Below are 22,615 nucleotides of genomic sequence, written 5' to 3' on the forward strand. Positions count from 1 at the left end.
TTATAAAGGTATAACCGTTGGTTTTCCCGCCACGATTTTATGCTATGTGGTATGTCAATTAACCTTAAACCCGGCACGACCCGGGCGACTGAACGCATAGCAAACATGTAATTCTTTTACAAGATTTAATTGATTAATTATCCCAAGTTATAAAGAGTTTGTGCCTTGTGCATTCAAATCAATTTTATTAAACCTTTTACAAAAGTGTCGGTTGAATGTATTTACCAGTGTAAACTGACGTATTTTCCTGAAAAAGATTAAATGCAGGTTCTACACGAAATAGGCTGGCCACTCCTTAGCATCATTAGAGTCTCGCAAGCTTGGGATGCCATTATCTGTCGAACAATATTTCTATTTTATTTTGATCCCCTGTGGATTTATTTCGACTACTTGTGATACTTGGATATTACATTCGATGGTTGAAATATAATCTATCTTTATGCTTCCGCTGTGCATTTAAATATTGTGTGGTTTGACTATATTGTTGCCAACTACGTCACGGTAATCCCCCACCGGGCCCACCGGTGAAACGTGTGGAAATCGGGGTGTGACATCTAGTGGTTTACAACATGGGGTAGCCCCTACTGATTATGGATTGGAAAACAAGGAAAGCTGGTTAACATATAGTTGCACACAAACTCATGGTTTTTGAAACAACTTTAAAACGAACACCAACTGTGAACTCGCTCAACTTTGTTGTTGACTCGTTGTTACATGCCTTGCAGGCCTTTAGGTGCATATTGTTGGAACTTGCTGTCTGGGATGCTGGAGTGGTCCTGGGTCGAGATACATGGAAACGCGAGACGAACTTAATGGCTTTCACACACTTGGTTTATGAATTTCTTAATTAATGTATTATGCTTTCGCTGAATGTTAAATAATGTTTTGTAGCACTTATATCAATAATAAATGAAAGTTTTATTTGGAATAATTATTATGAGTTCAACATGATTGGTGGCTTGGATCCTGGTACGTCACACGCCTAACAGGGACATTCCCTAGGTGGTATTTTGAAGGTGTGACAGATTGGTATCAGAGCCATTGGTTATAGTGAGCTTGGTTTTAAAAAGGGAAAAACGTTTTTATAAAACCAGACTATAACCGAACAGATCCGAAATCGACCATGACACTCAGCTCCAGACTGCAAGGGTCGTCTCTCGTATACTCATTGTATTGCATAACTAGTGAACACTTACATATGATATTGCATGTGATTGCACGTTTAGCATGAAAGTATGAATTCATGTATTACTTGCCTGTGTTATGTGACTGATAGGGTGGTATATCCCTAAACATTCATGACTCACGTTTCGTGATGCTCTTTGTTTGCTACTCGAGTTGGAGGAACCATTTGACATGAGTTAAGAGGAACTGAGATGAGCATGCAAATCGCAGTATTATTGTGGGTGCACACATAATAATAATGTGGGGTGCATGTCAGTCCCAGTGAGGCTTAACAAGTGAAAAAGGGGTTCCGTCCCGTTAATTGATCAATGTGAAACACAACAATCTATAGGAGTCATAGCAGTGATTGTCTCCTACTCGAACGTGATCTTTTCACTCCTCTCTGAATCCTTACGAATCTCGATGTTATCGAGTACTACCTGAACAGCCACTTGAACGCCTAGCGAACTGTGTAGAATGTTAGGTGCTTGTACGAACATCCCCGAGTTAGATGTTGTAACGACAATGATTGGTCTAAATCTTCCTCACCTTTCTTCGTTTGCTGGAACTTAACGTAGTGACGTCTTGGATTCCGAAGTGTGATCACTTTTGCAACACTCCCGCAACATACTGTGTATTACTCAGACAACTTGCAACATCGATGGACATGAGGTTGAGCGTAGTACTTTACCGACCTCAGTACTTTAACGACCCTGATTACCGGCAACGAGCACCAGCGAATTGACTTCAATCGAATCCTTAACCCTTGTCAGCGACTCATGGAAGTCAACTCTTACGAATCAATCAGGACATAAGCAATGATAATCGACTATAACGTGGAACATGTAACTGCCAGCATAGTGAGTAGCACTTTAGGACATGGCTCAGAATGTGAAAAGATGGACCTTGATGGTGAAGAATCGTAGGGCTTCGTTTCGAGCAACGACATTGGGAGCAGCAGTCACAACGACAACACGGTATTCGTAACCCTAGCCTACAGTATGGAAAGAAAGGTGTCTACAACATGGATTGGCCGTGGTTAAGTTAAAAAGGCAACAACCAAAGGAACAACGACAACACTTGAAATCCTTGTAATGAAAACAGCAACACTGGAAATGATGCTCATTTAATGGCATTTAGGGTTGACGTGGGCGACGCCCGGGATTGGTGACAACTTGTGTAACACCCCGTGTTTTCGAATGAAAAGTCAAAGTCAAAGTCAAAGTCCAAGTCAACTTTGACTTCTTTGACTATAATTAGTCTATTTTATGTTTTATTTGTATTATGTGGAGTAAGTGTTGTTAATCTAAGAAATCGAAGTAATCGAATGTTTAATCGACGCAACCGACTTACGACTGTGAATAGTAGGAAGTAACAATGCGATAAAGTTAATCAATCAATAATCAAGCTAATCGAATCATCAATCGAACTCGAGAATCGAACTATGCGAATTTGGTATTATATTACTTGTGTGTGTGCCTTATGTGTTACCTGTGCGTGCTTACTTTATGTTTTGTGTGGAATTCAATCGAATCAATCGAAACTTGAATCGAAACTCGAAACTCAAAACGAATGCAATCGAAATCGAATTATGACGAATGGTAATGCAAGGATGGTGTGAAATATAGATGATTGTATGTTAGATATAGTGATTGGGACTAAAAGTAATTTGAATAGGAAACTCTATCGTATTCGTATCATCTTCAATCGAAATTGAAATATCGAAAATCGTCGCACCGAACACTCGAACCAGGCTGTTGATCGATTAGGCTGTCAGCCGATCGAGCAGCCCAGCCGATCGGACGGACTGTCCGATCGAGCAGGCTGCCTGGCCGATCGGCCAGCCCTTTCCTCTTTTGGAGCCTATAAATAAGGTTGTCATTGTCATTCTTTCCACTTTTGGAAACTCTCTGACCGACCAGCTCGTGCTCCTCATCTTTTCTCAGATTTCTTCCGATTCCGGTAAGTTTTCATCCTAAATCTTGTACTTTCTTGATCAATACACACTCCTACACCTTTCTATCTTTCAAATCTTGATTTCTAACCATGAAATCATCAAGATCTAAGCATTCAAGGATGATGTCATCATGGTGTTCTTCAAGAACATCATGTTTTGGCCTCAATCCACCATGAATAGCTCGGATCTAACCGATTTCCACATAAACAAGCTAAGATCTATCACAGATCCAAACATTTACACGGTATAAAGGATTGAAAGAAGGAATTCCAACTTTCTTTCAACTCTTTTACACTCAATGCCTTCAAACCGGTAGAAACGGAGCTTGAGCCAACTCACTAATCATTCTAATGGTTGTATGGTTCAAGACTCGGATTCTATCTATGAGGTTCACCGATTTTGGGTTAAACATTAAACTAACGTTCCGAACCGTTCACCGGCCGGACTTGGGTGGTTCCTGTCCGAACCGGAGAAACAAGTAAGAACGAAGGTTCCATGGTTCAGCTCCTTGTCAAAATACCTCGATATAACGTCAAATAATTAGAACAGCCAAGGTGTTAGACGAACATGCCGACCAGGTCAGGATGCTGACCGAACGGTTAGGCTGTCCGAACGGACAGCCCAACCGATCGGACATGTCAGCCGATCGACCAGGCCAGCCGATCGGCTAGCAAGTGGCCCCACAATTTGACAATTTCATGAGGTATGGTATTGAACGAAGTAATGTCCGATCGAACGACTGATTGGTAAACATTACTCTTCGGATCATGAGATACTATGCTTCAACACTTAATCGATTTAAAACTCGTAGTAGTACGGAGTGCCACCCGATCGAACATGCTATTCGATCGATCAGGTGACATCCAGCTAAGGACTTACTATCGAAGTGTCTAACCGATCGGATAAGCCGGCCGATCGAACAGACCGTTCGATCGATCGACCTGAAAGGTAAGAACACTTCAGTGTTCTCAAATACTACAATGAAAAGTTCAAAATGTCAAACCATCATACACAAACACATCCTACTCAAAGGAAGAAATAATCCACTCGAACAGTCCAGCCGATCGAGCCTACTGGCCGATCGAACAGACTGTCCGAACGGACTGTCTAGCCGAACGAACAACCCGTCCGATCGAACCTGCTGTTCTATCGACCAGGCTGCTCGACCCATCACCACCTGTTTCCGTTTTGCGTGTTACTTATCGTTATGTTATTGAACTATTCAGGCTAACCCTACTCTCAAGCGCTCCCTTCAATCCATCAATCAATCGCTGTGAGTATACTCGATCCCTTTTTGCTTTTAGCACTTTTGGGTGTTACATACGTTACTTATATCAAAACACAATCGATCACACTACTCAAACTATTTGAACGCTAACCGATTCGCATGTATTACGTGACTAAATGAATGCTTGTTGTTATGTTTACACGTGGAATGCTGTCTACCTGCCTTAACGACGTAGTACTATAGTTTGGACTCAGCACCCGTTCACATGGGGGTTGTTAAGGACAATTACTTGCATGGATTACGGTGGTAATCATGTTTTGCGAACTGTCTCGGACAGTCAACCCGCAGTCATTGGTATCGATAGATCCATGTCGATAATTAACATGCTTCGTTTTCCTCTGTGTACGTGCTGGTTATGCGTAAACTATTCGAACTCTATTATGCTATTATCAAACTTGTATGCTCACCTTTACATTTATGTATTGACTGTATTTTAACGTATGTGACAGGTGTTTAAGATGTTTGCTTGCTAGGAAAGCGAGGCTAGAATAAAGCTCTAGAGCCCCCCAACAAATAGTTGTCTGTCAGGAACAAGCGTCTAGAGCATAGTTGTCTGTAGATCTTGTCCGACTGGGTCTTTATGAGCATTTGAACAATATTTATTTGTTTTTATTTAAATCTGAGTTGTCGGAACAGAATATTTGACTAGATGTTATTTGTAATAATTTGTTTTGCCATTTGAGGCACGGTATGGGACGTGTTACATAAATCGAATGGTAATGATAGTTGTTATGGAAACTTCTGGACAATCTGTTTCGCTCAGTGCCATGCCCCGATGATTCCACCATCGGTTGGGGTGTGACAACTTGGAAGCTTGAACGGGGATGCAAATTCAACCGTGTGGGACAAGTTTTCGACATCGATTTTCCTTCTACTATCCACGATGGTGTTGATGCAGTAGTCAGTATGGGTTGGTTAACCAGACGTCATGCAGTTATACCCTGTGAGGGGAAAGTTGTCGTCTGTCACAGAGTATCCAAGTGGTGCAGAGGTTAGCATCAAATCAGCAGTGAAGGCCAAAAAGTGTCCACGGAAGGATTACCCCACTATGATAGCACCTGTTACTGATGTCAAGGCTAGGAAAAGAGGATCGAGAATCCACCAATTATTCATGATTTCCACTCGACATGCTACGGGAGGAACTATCAGACAGACTCCCAGTTTGATCTCAAGCTAGAGGCAGCCCTGATTCTTTGTAATCTCTTACCGTCTTGCACCAGGAGGGTTGCGAGAGTTGCCAAATCAACAACAGGGACTGTTGGACAAGAGCTTAGTCGGACCTAGTTTCTGCTTTGGGGAGCCCCAGTTATATCCAGGAAGATAGGTTGTATTGTTGGATATGTGTACTGATTATCGAGAACTCAACAAGGTGACAGTCAAAAACCGTTAACTTCGACCAGGTAGTAACACCCTGTTAACCAGTTGCGAAGAACAAGCTTCCATTCGAGGATTGGCTAGTGAACGAACTATCATCAGATGGAACTCCAAGAAGAGAATGCTCTTAGAAGAGCATGTCGAACGCAAGGCAGCCATTTCAGCTTTGTACATCCTGATCATTGAGTTGATCAACACACCGGCAGCTTCAGGGATCGCATGAATCGACCGTATTTGTTGACAAGGTTCTGAATCATGACCAGGAGAAAGGAACACCACGGGTGGCATATGTATCCTATCTCAGCGCTTCTGTGGGAGGAGCCATTTCGTGCGAAGTCTTGTTATGTAATTTCGGGGTTCGAGAGGTACCTTTTGGACATATAATCAGCGAAGTGGGAATGCCCGTGGATCTCGCTAAGACCCGTCTTGGTTGGAAATTGATCGACACCAAAGAGTCCTTTGAGGATACAACAAATTCTTGGTCTCACTTGATATTATCACAGGACTTTCGAAGGTCGCGCAGCTTAAACCTCTTTAGCACAACAGGGTGCTGTGTTCGTGGCAGACAAAACAGGAAGACGTCTTTTCAGCTTTTGAATTCCAACTCTGCAATGCACGGAGCATCGTCCTTATTCGAGAGTATTGATGATCTAGTCGCATACTATGATGGTTCGAATCAGAGTCCCAGTTACGCGCCGGTGCAACATGAGAAGGTGATGACTTATGTAATGAAAGCATGAAGAGGAACAACACGACATATAACCTGCAGTGGGAACCATGGTTCTCGGATGGAAGTTGGAGGCATTACTTGGATGGTACCAAATGCATTACCTAGACCGATCACAAGGGCCTCCGGTGTATCGATGCTTGAAAGAGCTAAAATGGAACTTCTGAATGAGTACGACCATGAAACCTGAGCGTACACGAGATCTACAGCTCGCTATCGACTCTAACTTACCTGATCAGACTCGCTCTGTTCAAACTGGAGAGCTAAAGGAAGAGGATGTTCAAGTTGAACCCATGCGGGGCATGGAGAAGCAACCTGTGACCAGTCAGACGATACCCGTTACCTCATGGAACAAATGTGGGTCTCATTATACGGCTACTTTAGGGAACTCGGGTTGAGCAAAGCACACCGGCTACTGGTAATCGGGCATAAAGGCCCACCTGGTTAGGTATGGGAATGACAAATTGACTTGTGGGAAAGTCAGGGGGAAGTATCAGCAACCAGCAATACCCGCAGGGAAGTGAAAACATATTGCCATGGATTTGGTCGCCAGTCAACTTATAACCCGAAACGAAAACATTATCGCCTGAATAACCGTTGATTGTCTCACGTAACCAGCACACTTTCTAGCCATCAAGGAAACGGATAAGTTTCCTACACTTGCAGTCATCTACCTGAAGGAAGCGATTGCTAGGCACGGGGTGCCAACCTCCATTACCTCTAATCGCGACCGCGATTTGCATCTGATTTGTGGCAAGCGGTGCACAAATCCTTTGGCTCACGTCTAGGCATGAGCACAACATATCATCCACATACGAATGGGCAGACTGAACGCACCATCCAAACTCATGAGGACATGCTTCAAACATGTGTAATCGACTTTGGCAACGGCTGGGAAAGACACCTCCCTTTAGTGGAGTTTTCGTATAACAACAGTTACCACACCAGCACCTATGCTGCTCCGTTCGAGGCATTATACGGATGGAAGTGCTAATCACCTCTTGGTTGGGCAGATGTTGGCGACAGCCAAATCACTGGCCCAGAACTCGTCGTATACACAACAGAGAAGATTGCTCAGATACGACAACGAATGGCGGCAGCTCGTGACCGTCAGAAAAGCTACGCTGATAAGCACAGGAAACCACTCGAGTTCCAGGTTGGGGACCGAGTACTACTTAAAGCCTCACCTTGGAAAGGTATAGTTCGTTTTGGTAAACGAGGCAAATTCAACCCGCGATATGTTGAACCTTTCGAAATCACAGAGAGAATTGGCAAGGTGGCCTACAGATTGAATCTACCCGAAGAACTCAGTAGAGATCACAACATATTCCATATGTTAAGTCTGAAGAAGTGTCTGTCAGATGAAACCCTCATAGTTCCTTTCAAGGAGCTCAACATCGATGATCAGTTGCGATTTTTCGAGGAACCAGTGGAAATCTTGGACTGGGAGGTCAAGATTCTCAAACGCACCAGGATACCTATTATTCGAGTTCGTTGGAACTCCCGTCGTGGCCCAGAGTTTACCTGGGAACGAGAAGACCAAATGAAACACAAATATCTCCAGTTGTTCGAGAACAATGAAACCACTATGTGAGACAAAATTTCGGGACGAAATTTCTTTCAAGTTGGGGATGATGTGACAACCCGAATATTTAATGTTAGCATTACTTAAAATTCCACAACCTTTGGCGTGTGTCTTTACGTTTATTTGCCTATAGAATGCGACTATGTGAGACTTATTTGACTTCACTCGTGCACCACTAAATGTTTATGTGTGTATGTTGGTTGACTATACATGAAACTGTTAAACGTTTATTTGTGTCGTTTAGTTAATTTAGGAAACTAACTATATTGGGCCGCGAATTTGCTTAACACACATACCTCCTGGCTAATGGACCTCTTTCATCTCGGCCTCTCGGCCCATGCGTTAGATCAGGCCCAAAAGCCCAACACATGTAATGGGCCGTATACATTCACCTCGGCCCACACTCGTGTCTTTAATTCCCTTGGTCCGCAGCACTTGAAGCCCAACCCGAGCCCGCGCACCCCTAATTTATATCACGAGTATGCATGGAAGGTTCTCATAAATTTCAAACGCACAAACCCTAATACCCCAAGCTGGACGACAGCCTTCCTCTTCTCACTTTTGTTCTAATTTCTTCCGACCTACAAACCTTCGGTTAGTATAATGCTCCTCTATTTGATTTACATTGATCGATGTTCTTGATTATGTGTTGTTATGATGAATGTATGTGAATAATGCTTTAAATGGTCTGCACATGTTATAATATGAATTAATCATAATGTCAGGACTTGTCTAGTTGAAGTGGTCGGCACATGTTTGCTGATAATAAAGGGATTCGAATATGTGATTAGATATGGTCAGAACTTGTATTCCTTTATTCACATGGGTTGATTTCTTGATTTATGAAAAGAAACAATTTAATTTTATTCACAAAATAACTTCAGTGGAATTCATTAAATGACTGAAAGGTGTGCACATGGGCCGATTTCTTGACTGACATCATCTGAATGTTTATAATTGTGGAACTATGATTTGGATTAAAGGCTGTTATAAGTTATGTTATAAGGGCTCGATTTTTTGTAGAGAAGTTTGTCAAACATAAAAGATTTTTTAGGAAGCTTGCATGATAAAAAGTGTGAATGGGTATGAGATGTATGTGTCTGTTAGTTGGACGATTAGGATAGCTAGGGTTCTGTGAATCATTAATAATGTTTTCTTTTAGTTGCATGATGATGATTTATTTGATGACGTGAAGGTTATGTAAATTGTTGGATAAGGGAATCGAGCTAATTAGGCTTTGGATGAGTGTGGGTTGTTTAAATGTTGGATCTTACACGTAACGGGGCTGCATGATTACCCACACCACACGTGTCCTTTGATGCCCTCACACATAATGAATTTTCATATCAATTGCATTAGAGGTACAGTAGGTTGCCATGTATGTGTGAGTCTTTGAGTGGGACACATGTTTGATTAGGGGACTTCTAATACTTTTGGGCTACATCATATATGGAACGGTGCATAGTGAGATGGGCCGCAATTATGTTGGGAACTTTAATTGGCTGGGCCGGTTATAAGGGGGTGGGCTGTGCAAACGGGTAGCTGCACACCCGTTGTGGGCCGCCCAATTATAATAGGTAACAATATTGAACCACTCATAACTTGGGCTGTTTAAGTTAATGGGCTACACTTATTTTTTTCGAACCACACACATATGCCTCTCGGACAGTATGTTAAATTGGGATGAACAGTTCCATGTAAACCATTGGTGATGGGCCGCACACTGCCATTAATACCGTAATGGGTTGCCAAGATGTTGTTAGCCTAGTATGCTTGTGACATGAAATTACTTGTGACCCAAATTGCTGATTATGGATTGGAAAACAAGGAAAGCTGGTTAACATATAGTTGCACACAAACTCATGGTTTTTTAAACAACTTTAAAACGAACACCAACTGTGAACTCACTCAACTTTGTTGTTGACTCGTTATTACATGCCTTGCAGGCCTTTAGGTGCATATTGTTGGAACTTGATGTCTGGGATGCTGGAGTGGTCATGGGTCGAGATACATGGAAACGCGAGACGAACTTAATGGCTTTCACACACTTGGTTTATGAATTTCTTAATTAATGTATTATGCTTCCGCTGAATGTTAAATAATGTTTTGTAACACTTATATCAATAATAAATGAAAGTTTTATTTGGAATAATTGTTATGAGTTCAACATGATTGGTGGCTTGGATCCTGGTACGTTACACGCCTAACAGGGACAATCCCTAGGTGGTATTTTGAGGGTGTGACAACTGTGGACCTAATACAAGAAAACAAAAAAAGAGATGTCTAAATTAAGTAAAAGTCAGAACTCATTACCTCAGGTCGTCGTATATAAGATCCACCACGAACATTAACGATTAAAACAATTGAGATAAACAAATTTGACTGACGAAGGGTGATTTCAGATGGGTGTGGCGGTAGCTATGTACGTGGTGTTGTAAGCGTTTGAACTAGGTGGGGTTGTGTAAACTCAAAACCCTAACTTGTCTTTCTAATTTAAATAAAAAACAAAAAAGCCCCAAACGAGTTTTGAACCGGTTATGTTAGGGGACATCTTAACCATTGCACCATTCATCAGTTTCCTTAACGTATTCATCCCAAATACTATTTATGGGTTCATCCATTCTCATATACATATGAGGGAGTGAGGGAGAGTGATGACATGTTATGATATAGGCCGAGGTTTTTTTTGTGTATTTTTAAGGGGAATTGGCCTGTAATAATCCCACCTAGACCTTATTGGCCATTAATAATCCCATCTCAGGATATTCCCCCCACCAGTTCCACCTTTCACATATTTTTCCTACAATGGTCCCTCGTTAAAAAACTTAACGGAGTTAAGCTTTTTTCCAAATTACAAACAGATTTTTTAGGGTTTTTGATCAGAACGATGATACGAGTCCATTGATGTAAAACTTACTTCGAAATGGTGCTCCAAGTGACTTGATTTTGGTTAATTGGAAATTTAAACACCCGAATTGAAGTGTCGTTTTCATCGTTTGGAGCACCGTTTTGAGCCAAGTTTTACATCAATGGACTCGTATCATCGTTCTGATCAAAAACCCTAAAAAATCTGTTTGTAATTTGGAAAAAAGCTTAACTCCGTTAAGTTTTTTTTAACGAGGGACCATTGTAGGAAAAATATGTGAAAGGTGGGACTGGTGGGGGGAATATTATGAGGTGGGATTATTAATGGCCAATAAGGTCTAGGTGGGATTATTACAGGCCAATTCCCCTATTTTTAATATATAACTTTGATCTGGACACCTATCGACTTTCAAAACCTAAAGAACATGACCCGACCACAAGCGAGCACTATCAGATCATCCGTCACAATCATCCTTTGAAAGAGAACCATCTAAACGGCTTACCGTTGCCGTGCTCAGGCAAGGCGCTAGCGGTCTCAAGTTCAAATCTTACAAGTTTTGTCCTTTATGTTTGTCCAAAATTGCAGGCGCTGTCCTTTGTCTTTAAAATTGATGAGTTTTGTCCTTAATGTTTGCAAATCTTGCACGTTATGTCCTTTAGGCCAAACCCAGTTAATTTTTTTTTGTTAAATCTGGTCATGTGCAAGTCATGTGAGGGTACTATTGTAATTTCATTGTCCAAGGACTATTGTGTAAGATAAATTATATCAAGGGGCTAATATGTAAAAATAAAACAAAATAATTTAAAATATTATTTTTATAACCATATATATATATATATATATATATATTTCTTCTGAAATTAGCAACCACCTATCACCACCATCCTGCACCTCTACCACCACCCCCCTTCACCGCCACCACTACCTCTACCACCCTTCATCATCTACAACCACCATCTCCAAATCAACCACTACCAATTCAGTCTTTTCCCTACTATTTTCATTTTCCACATTTATATAATCAAAAGGTTAATTCAGAAAATCTGTACACACTCTTCTCTTTGAATCTGTACACCCCTGTTATCGCCGTCATCAAGCCTTAGGTCACATAATCTAAACATACAACAAATAATCTACCTCTTGAACCCACAGTCAAAACTAATCTAATCTGTACACCCCTGTTATACACTGCAGACTATCAAACATTTGTTAAATAATCACAGTCAAAACTTAAAGGCCAGAATCCAAACACAAATCAACAAATTCATAAAAAAAGAAACAAGATAACTTTTAGCTACAAAACTAACAAAACCCATATTTTTCAAGTCTAATCAGTTTCATTCTTGAACATTTAACAGCAAAACTAAAAATTTATCAACAAACTTGAAAAACCCATATGTCGCCGGAGAAGACCGCCGGGATGGAGAAGATGGAGGATGTCGCCGGAGGAGCGATTTACCGTTATGTCCTTCACCCACCGTCGCTTCTAACCCACCACCGTACACCTACCACCGCTAAACCCACCATCAGCATCACACCCACCACCACTGCCGTACCTAACCCACCACCACCGTCGTGCCTTCACCATCGCACCTAACCCACCACCACCGCCGTGCCTTCACCCTGCACCTAACCCACCTCAACCACCTGCATCTTCTGTTGTTTGAGAGAGAGAGGATATGAAATAGGGTTTCAGATGAATCAGATTAGAGATGAGAGAGAGAGAGTTAGGGTTTGATTGGATGATTTCTGGATAGAGGTTTTGATTTCTAGGAGGGTTTTGTGATTCCATTTTTTGATCTGATTAGAGTTTGGATTTTGTTTGTAAAGATTGGAAATGAAGGGATGTTTATATAATGTTTTGTTTTTAAGTTATACAACATGACCCTTTAATAAAAGTTATTTACAAACTAGCCCCTGGAAAGGTCAAATGACAAGAATGCCCTCATGTGCAAGGCACATGATCAGATTTAACCAAAAAATCTAACTGGGTTTGGCCTAAAGGACATAACGTGCAAGATTTGCAAACATTAAGGACAAAACTCATCAATTTTAAAGACAAAGGACAGCGCCTGCAATTTTGGACATACATAAAGGACAAAACTTGTAATTTACTCTTTAGTCAATCTCCTCAATTGCTTGTATCGTATGTGTTGAATTGCCATCTAACATTAAATAACGATAATAAATGTTACTTTTCAAAATGACGGGCTTCAAAAATATAAATTTTTTTTTTGAAGATACCAATTTCACATTCTAGACGACTAAATCTCGCGTGTAGATGATACACGAATGGATACGATTATTCATGACTATGAGTTGTGCAACATGATACACAAATAAAGTATACACTTAAATATTACTCACATAACGTTTACTCGCGTAGATTTATTTGTATTATAACTAGACGTAAAAGTTTATACGCTATTAACAATTGATACACAATAAACATTGACCATGTAGGGAAATGCCAAAATAAACATGAAAAAACGTTTGAGCTATACACATTTCACGAAAAACAATACGAGGCAGAAGGCGACACGTGGTTGAAAAGACAACCCCTTAGGCCAGGGGGTGTGGCTTCACGTCACCCCGTCACATAAGCTCAATAGCGCCCTTTGGCACCCCATCCCCACCCCGCCTCTGTTAAAGGGGACGCTATCGATTGATTCTGCCAAAGGGTTAGCGCGCGCGAGATGATGAAATCAAGGGGCCCCACCAAAAGTCAACCAATCAGTTTTTTTTTTAATTTATCTTTTTTTAATATAGGTTAAAAGGGGCTTTATAAGGGGCGTTATTCCACACCGTAAGTTAACAATAAAGCCCCATGCTTATGTGTCGTCTACGTGGCGCTTATGTGGCGTAATAAAGCCCCTAGGGCTTTCAACCACACCCTCTAGCCTTAGCTATTTCCCATGTTAGCGGGACTCATAGTTGTAGTTGGACCATTAATATGCTGACACTCGGCATTTCTTCAGTGCCAACGTCCATGTAGCCGGCTTGTGAGGGAAATCGCCTAAGCCGACATTACCCTTGAAAACGTCTAATATGCAGGGTCGAAAACATCTGAGCCCTAGTCGTTTTCCCTGTACCCGGACGTTTTCACGGGTAACGTTTAGACCGTGGGGTATGGTGGGGCGGGGGTTTGGGGCATGGGTTGACACATGGATTAGGGGGCACTCAATACACAAACCCAAGTTGTAGGGGGTATGGTGGGCGTGGCTGGGCTGGCGTGGCCGAGCCACACCATTTTTTTTTTAAATGCCCTAACGGCTAGTTTGGTTTGGCCATTGAGAGCCCACCATGTCATATTCATAGACCCGCCCCACGCCCGACTTTAAACTCCCACCCCTTGGGCCACGCCGAAACCCAAGACCACCAAGGGTAATGACTTGAGCATTTTCAGCCCACCTACGCCCCAACCCCCACCTCATACCCCACAGTCTTACCTAGACATCCCACCCCAGAAGCAGGATACATTGAAAAAAAAGTATTAAGGTATGGGGTGTGGGGGTCATGGATTGGAACATTATTTCCACATAGGATCATTAATTAAATGGTATACCATCCCCCTCCTTGATAAACCACGATTGCCACGATCATCCCATTTGATAATTTTAAGACAAAAACAAATTAACAAAAATAAAGGGGATGGTGGTTTGGGTCATTACCACACCCTTAGGGGACTAGGGGTGGAATCACTAGTGATGGATTCCATCACTCCCACTATCCAATCAGCAAATGCCATGTCATCAACCATATTTCCATCACTAGTGATAGAAATGGACTAGGGGTGGAATCACTAGTGATGGATTCTATCACTCTTTCCCAATTTTTTTAACTTTTATTTTTAAATTAGAAATTAACAATAAAACACTAAAATTAAAAATTTCATTAATTTTAAAACATACTATTTCAATTTAACATACTAGGAACATACAATTTAAAAAAAAAAAAGAAAAACCTACTCCTCGAATTTAACATACTAGGAACATACAATTTAAAAAAAAAAAAAACCTACTCCTCGTCCGAATCCGGAAACTCCAAACCTAGAGAACCTACTAGTTCGATTAAATCGTATCTCAACCGAAAGTGAGTTTCTTCGTTACGCAATTGTAAATTGATATCTTGTGGAACTTGAACTTGTGTAGGAGGATCCGGTACCCAATCCGGGGATATTGCACGTCCGTCGTGTTTGATCAACATATTGTGCAATATGATACACGCATACACTATGCTATGTATTGCTTTCTTGGTCATCGAACGAACCGGTCGGTGTAGTATACCCCATCTACCCTTTAAAACACCAAACGCCCTCTCAACATCTTTTCTTGCCGATTCTTGCAATTTTTTGAACGCCTTTTCTTTAGCCTCGACGGGAAATGAGGGAGCTTTCACAAAAACAGACCAAGACGGGTAGATACCATCCACAAGATAAAAGCCTCGTATGTAATGTCGACCGTTAACATAGAAAGGAGAGGAAGGTGCGGTACCATCCGTTACGGTTTGGAACAACGGCGACGTGTGCAACACATTGATGTCGTTGTTTGAACCTGGAACACCGAAGTACGAATGCCAAATCCATAAATCATTCGACGCCACCGCTTCTAGTATGATGGTTGGTCTTTTGATGTCTCCCCTCACATACGCCCCTCGCAACTCTCTTGGACAATTTTTCCACTCGATATGTGTACAATCGATGCTGCCGAGCATCCCGGGAAAATGCCATCTAGCCTCGTGTGCGGCATAAATACGAGAGATGTCGTGGCTCGTCGGTTTTCGTAAAAACTCGCTAGAATACAACTTAATGACCGCATTGCAAAAAAATTGCAAACACTCACGTGAAGTTCTTTCAGACATAGCTAGGTATTCATCATATTGATCGGGTGGGTTACCTGTCGCTAGTTGGCGAATGGCGGACGTGCATTTTTGAATCGGCGTGAAACTTGGTTTGCCCCTCGCATCGTAACCTTCTTGAAACCATCCCTCGCTTGCCTCGATGTCTCCAACAATCTTTAAAAATAATTCTTTGGGTAAACGAAAACGATCTCTAAACGTTTCGGAATTGTATAGCGGGTTTTCCACAAAATAATCGTTCATCAAAACTTCGTTGGCACGTATGCGATCACGGCCGACCATCTTCTTCTTTGGGCGGGACGACTCGGCATCAAGCTCGTTATACACCGACACAAAATACTTTAGTGTGTCGTTGTCGGAAGACGACTCGGAATCGCTAGACATCGGAAACGTCGAATCGGTAGGGAATTCCATTTGAGAAAGATATAAAAAATTGGGTGAAATGGGTTTAAAATGGTTAAAAGATAGAGTTTGATGTGTGAAAAAATGGTTAAATGTGAATATATATATAAAAATAAAGTGATTTTTTTTTTTATTTAAGTTACCGTTTAGCCCCAACGGTCATCATCCAACGTTCCAATTTTTGAATGTTCAACGCGTTATACACAAAACGCGTTAATAATATAACGCGTGCTTCTTTGGGCGGCGGCGGTGTTGTGGTTGTTGATAACGCGTGCTCGGGGGGCCATAACGGACCGCCCCGAGTCCCCTTAGGATAGTGGTTTTGAATAATGAATTAAGGATAGATGATGTGGTGCCTATGTGGAGGGTCATGAGGTCATGACCACACCCTATAGCCATAACAAATATATTTTAGTAATAAAACATTATATATATATCAATTTACATTGTGGGTTTGCGCCAGGACACTTTAAGAATTTCTATTTTGAACACACTTCTTTTACTCTTACAAAAAAGGCCCTCTGCAACAACTAAACAACGGCTGCATCTCAATTTACATTGTGGGTTTGACCGTCTCATGGATCCAAACACCCACACATCATACCATCTTCTCAACTATAATCTGTAAAGGTTGTATCATGCACATACAATCAACATCATGCAATCATAACTAATTAATATAATAATAATCCCCACCACACTCCAAGACTCCATGAAAACTTTAGAGCAAACAAACAGCTTCTTCCTAAAACGTGGCTTCATGAACAATCCAAAAGTCGTGGCTTCATGAACAATCCAAGGTGTATCACTCCCAAAGCCGAGACCCCAACTAGACCCTTCAATGGTTTTTTTTTTCACGCCACCAAAACGTGTCCCACAAACAAATCCTATCCGGGTTCTTTACACGATCCAAAATTCGTGGCCCAACTGTGAACCAATCGCGACCCGTCATAACCCGTAAGTTCAAGGAAAAGAAGATATATCTGGACTGTGATAACTACCGTCACGGTACCGAGCTTAACTCCTGATCCGAAAATTGACTTTGAACTCCAACAAGATCCATACGACATCCTTTATTTCTCACAACTAATCCATACGTGATCGTTACTTTTATGTATGGTTTCGGATGATCTAAGTTTTGGTAAAAGATTTCCGTGCTTATTTTTATGTATGTTTTCAGTTGTTCAACGTTATACGTTTTCACTAGACGAGAAAAAATCGAATTACTTTAGGTTTCAAAGTTGCCGCAACGTGCGATACCATTTTTTTAACTTATAAATATTATTTTCTTACGTGCTTTATTTAAGTACATTTCGGTATAAATCAAAGTTAGTTTACGTTCTGACGTATTTTTTTCTCGGTAATGAGTGGAGTGAAATATAATACATTTTCGTGCTTAGAGTAGGGTTCGCACGGAAAGTGTGTTTTTCCTAGAAAGCCTAGGAAGCGATCTTGTCCATTGGATTGGTGTGTTTAATGGTTGAGATCAAATCAATGGCAAGATTGTAATATTCAATAAAATTTAATAGAATGTTTTAAATGATGAGGGGCAAAATCGTCTTAACAGTGTTTTAAAACAATCAAGTATAACCGTCAACACATCACATCTCCTTAATACACGCGAATTTCCCTCTCTCTCACTTTCTCTCTCTAAACCCTCGAAGAAGTCAGAAAATATTCATACCAAAAATACCGAGAATCATGGATGAAGATAAGAGATTTTCAATCTTTTATATACGTAAGATCAATTGGACATTGGTTGCTGTGTTTTAGAAGGTGATTAGGGTTCGATAGTTCTCTACATTGAAGTGTTTTATGTTTGCAGGTAAGAAATTCAAAAAAAAAGAGGATTTAAACAAGATGGAATCCAGCAAAATCAAAGTGGGTGAAAGTGAAAACAGACTATCCGGGAGCAAAGTTGTAGTAGCGAGAACCTCAGGTATGTGTTTTAGAGTAAAAAAAGGTGAGTATGATTTACGATTGTTTGGGATGACTGTGTTTTTTTTTTTTGTTTTGATTTTTTTGTTGTTAGTTATGTGTGATATGGAATGTTTATATAGGTTTTACACTATGTATAGACCAATTCTCTGTGTTAATGAGTTTGCCCCAAATGTGTTTTATGGGTGTGTTTCCGATGATGTGTTTTAAACACAGGTAGTTAGATGGTTTCAATGGACAAATGTGTTTTATGTACCTTTTTTTGAACATACATATGTTATGGGATAGGTGTAAATATAATGTGTTTTATAGATAGGTTGTGTGGTGGGTTCTCCATAAACTGTGTTTGTTAATGGTTAGGGTACCGAAAATGTGTTTTAATGTCAGCCTTTTACTTGAACAGTGCAGATGTGTTTTACTGTCAGCCTGTAAGTGCTTTATTCGTATTAAAAATAGGTTTGATGTACACTTTTTGAACAAAATGTGTTTTATTGTAATGTATTAGCATGCTGTGTTTTACTGTTAGGGTAATGATGTGTTGTCCAAAAAACTGTTTTTGTTAATGGGTTTTTTATTAGATGTGGGTGTAAAGCATATGTGTTTTAAGGTCATTTTGGTCATAAGTTTACGGTGAACATGTTTGTTTTAAGGTTAATTTATTAGATAAGGCAGTAGAAATGTGTTTTATAAATAATAAAGATGTGTTTTCAGTCAAACGGAGAAAAAGTGAGAGAATAAAAGGAAAATGGCTTTCAAGGGTACCCGGAAACCCACCGGACAAGCCAATAATACTGGATGAATCGGACACAGAAGAAGGATCACCTTTACAGGGTACGGTTAGTTGTGGCAGTTAAAGGTGGGGGGGGGTGGGTAACTTATATGGCCACCTGTCTGATAAGTTGTGTTAATTTTTGTTACAAACAGTTGAGCGTGTTAAAAAACATAAAGAAACAATAGACAACAAAGTATCGTCCACACAACAACCGCCTGCCGGTACCCTTCTGTCTGACATTGCACATCTCTTTCCGAACGTAATGGATAAAAATGTCGTGTTGCAGTCGGAACCAAACGAAAAAAGTGAAATTCCCATATGTAAGTTAAATGAACGAACGTGGAACCATATGTTCAATGAGTTAAAACACAACAGCATAGTACTAACAAATTTTATGGGCTTTAAATCAGCCGCCACAAACAAAAAGGGAAACGAAACCGGTAAGAAGAGGAAGCACAAAGAGGCTGGAATCATACCGGAAGAAAAGAAAGCTGCGACTGTACAAACGGTTAAGCCGATTAAAGAAGCAGCACACGGTAAAGTTAATATTAAGGACTAAATTTCAGATACTTAAAAGACTGACTTGCTGACCGGCTTGGTATATTGGTGTTTTGTCAGGTACGACAATAGACGATTCTGATGATGATTTTGACAACCCACCTTGGAAAAAAACAAGGTCAGGTGCGAGTCAACAAGTAGTTGAAAAAACACAACAACCCGCATATGCTACATCAATCAAAGACTCTAAAACACACAAGAAGCGACAACCGGTAAAGAATTACATACCACTTGCTGATGGGAAACTAACTATGCGATTGGCTCTTAAACACATGGGGGAGTTAATGGAATCTTTGAACGAAAATCAACGGGGGGCTGTCCGAAACATAGGTTTCGGGTCAATACTTAGCTTTCGAATGGGTCCGATTCCCTCAACTCTGAGTTGGTGGTTGGTAAATAATTACGACACTAAAACACGGGTGTTGAATTGCGGTAGCCACCACATTCAAATAACAGAGGAATTGGTGCACGATGTGTTCGGAGTACCGAGAGGGAACGAAGAAATAAAGGAAGTAGCGAGAGCAAGGGCTGATTTCCACGAGGTTGTGGCAGAATGGAAAGCACAATTCGAAAGTGATCCTGCACGCTTGACGCCTGTTCAGTTCAAAACATACATGCAGGGGCAACAAGCGAGCGGACGGATCTTTGTGTTGAACTTTTTGTTGTTCTACAACACACTTCTGGGAGAGACAACTACGAATTCATCAATTAATATGAAGTTTTTACCAGCATTGCATCGAGGGAAGGATATCAAAAGTTTTAACTGGTGTGAGTACATGATCAGGTGTCTGGATCGAACGGTGGAAGCATGGACACCAAAGGAGCCCTTCCTTGGACCAATGCCATTGCTAGTGGTATGTTCTAAATAGATATGTAATTTCCTAATATAAAACAAAGAGTAATGTGCTTTAAAACACATCTGTTTTGGTAAAAACACATCTGTTCTGGTAAAACACAGTATGTATATAAAAACCATCAACACACATTCTAATAATAGTTAAACAGTATTATAGGTGATATAACACAACCTGAAGTATACCAAACCTTTAAAACACATCTGTTTTGGTAAAACACATTAATGTTGTATTCGAAAAAATAGAAATGCACCGATAGACTCAAAACTTATTTTGAAGACCATTATGTATATAAAAACCATCAACACACATTCTAAGAATAGTTAAACAGTATTATAGGTGATGTAACACAACCTGGAGTATACCAAACCTTTAAAACACATCTGACGTTAGTTTCGTTATTTGGTTTTTTACAGGCTGCGTTGATACGTGACCAGAAGATATACAAAGAAGGTGAACAAAGAGCAGCGCATCTCATCGAAGATATCAATGATGACGATATCGAGGCAGTGAGCATAAAGTTGGACTCGGTCAGATTAGATCAAATCTTAGTGGAAGAGTACGAGTTGCAACCGGAACAAAGGTATCCATTTGCAAAAAAGAGTGATGATGACATCGAAGCAGAAGTAGTGAAAACAAAGAAAAAAGATGAACCGAAGGCTGAAAAACACATTACCAAGTGTGTTCCGGAAAAAAAGAAAAAAACATTCGTAAAGCCGGCCGGTAAAGCACATGGTAAACCTCCGGTCTCACCGTCACCGAACAAAAAAAACAGACTGAAAAGAAGCTGCCGAAAGCCGGAGAGGCTGGGAAGAAGAAAATTTTAAATGAAAGTGGTCCGGAAAATGCGCGTGTTGTAGAAGAAATACCGGTTAATGCGGGTTTCCAAACCGATTTCGCCGATTGCATGAATGAAGAAGCTGGCCAGGAACGAGTGCCTATTATAGATACATCCGATATAGAAAGATACTACCGAGAAACCGGCGAGTGGGGACAAACACAACAAAGTCAGCCGGGAATTAGCTCATCTATGGCATCTCAATATGGATCGACACCAGCGACACAAAGCGACGAGGTAATCTTTTAATTTTCCAATTATTTACACTTAACATCTTAAACCACACAATCATACTACCTAAAAACCATATTTGGTATTAGTAAAACACACTGCTAAATGTTAAAACACACATTTATGTTATTGGTAAACCACTTTACGAATGGTAAAACACATTAAAGTATTAACAGCCTTATCATTTAAAACACAGATTCTGTTTGCTAATAACACATTCAGAATACCAAAAAACTTAAACTGGAATTATTAAAACACACTAATTATTTGGTAAAAACAGAATACTGATGCTGATTTAATAATTATTTGGTAAAAACACACTAATAATAAAAAAACAAACTAATGATTGGAGAATAACATTTTCCAAAAAGGTAAAACACTTTTAATAATGGTAAAAACATAGTGCAGGGTTTGGAAGTAGCACCAATGCTGATTTAATACACCTTGTGATTGCTAAAACACACTGCTGCTAAACCATATTTGGTATTAGTAAAACACACTGCTAAATGTTAAAACACACATTTATGTGATTGGTAAACCACTTTACGAATGGTAAAACACATTAAAGTATTAACAGCCTGATCATTTAAAACACATATTCTGTTTGCTAATAAAACACACTGCTGGTAGGTAAAACACAAACAACATAAAAAATTAAAAAAGAACCACAAATATTGATAGGGAAAACACATTATAACCTGGTAAAAACACGTTGCATAATTGGAGAAATAAGAATATGATAAAGTGTGTATGATGTAATTCAGGTACATGCGGGAATGTTGGAGGTTTTCTTGAATCAATTCGACGAATGTGTAAAAAGGATAACCGACACTTTTACAGAAGGTTTCCAATTGTACCCCCAAAGTGAAAAAATCAAAGAAGTACACAAATTGTGGACAGATAAGTTGAAAAAGGTCGGATCAACGTGTACGACAACCGAACAACCACAAACTCCTGATGATAAAACACCGGAAAAAGAGGCAAATAAGGAGAATTTGGATATGTCACAGTTGTCGCAGTGGACACCTTCATTGGCCGAAGAGGTATGCAAGACGGTTGACAAGACAACCACGCAGACGACTCAGCTTGCAGTAATTGAGCCGCCCGCACAGAAGACTCAGGTTGAAGAAATGGAGAAGACCGCACTCGCCGTCACACCAATCTCCCAGAAAACACAGGAAGAGTACGAATATACAATTAGACG

General features: G+C 40.4%; 1 protein-coding gene across 1 annotated transcript; it reads left to right on the plus strand.

Moving 5' to 3' along the window:
• Positions 1–19,739: 19,739 nt before the first annotated feature.
• Positions 19,740–21,169, plus strand: LOC118490514. Its single transcript, XM_035988189.1, has 2 exons — positions 19,740–20,342; positions 20,759–21,169. Exons 1-2 carry the CDS (start codon positions 19,740–19,742, stop codon positions 21,167–21,169), a joined length of 1,014 nt encoding a protein of 337 aa, XP_035844082.1.
• The last annotated feature ends 1,446 nt before the right edge of the window (positions 21,170–22,615 follow it).

This window comes from Helianthus annuus, chromosome 3 (assembly GCF_002127325.2).
Source record: "Helianthus annuus cultivar XRQ/B chromosome 3, HanXRQr2.0-SUNRISE, whole genome shotgun sequence".
Taxonomy (NCBI): Eukaryota; Viridiplantae; Streptophyta; class Magnoliopsida; order Asterales; family Asteraceae; genus Helianthus; species Helianthus annuus.

Coding starts and splice junctions, on each gene's coding strand:
- LOC118490514 (XM_035988189.1), top strand. CDS start 19,740: ATGCGATTGGCTCTTAAACACATGGGGGAGTTAATGGAATCTTTGAAC. Junction 20,343..20,758: donor GACCAATGCCATTGCTAGTG/GTATGTTCTAAA, acceptor GGTTTTTTACAG/GCTGCGTTGATACGTGACCA.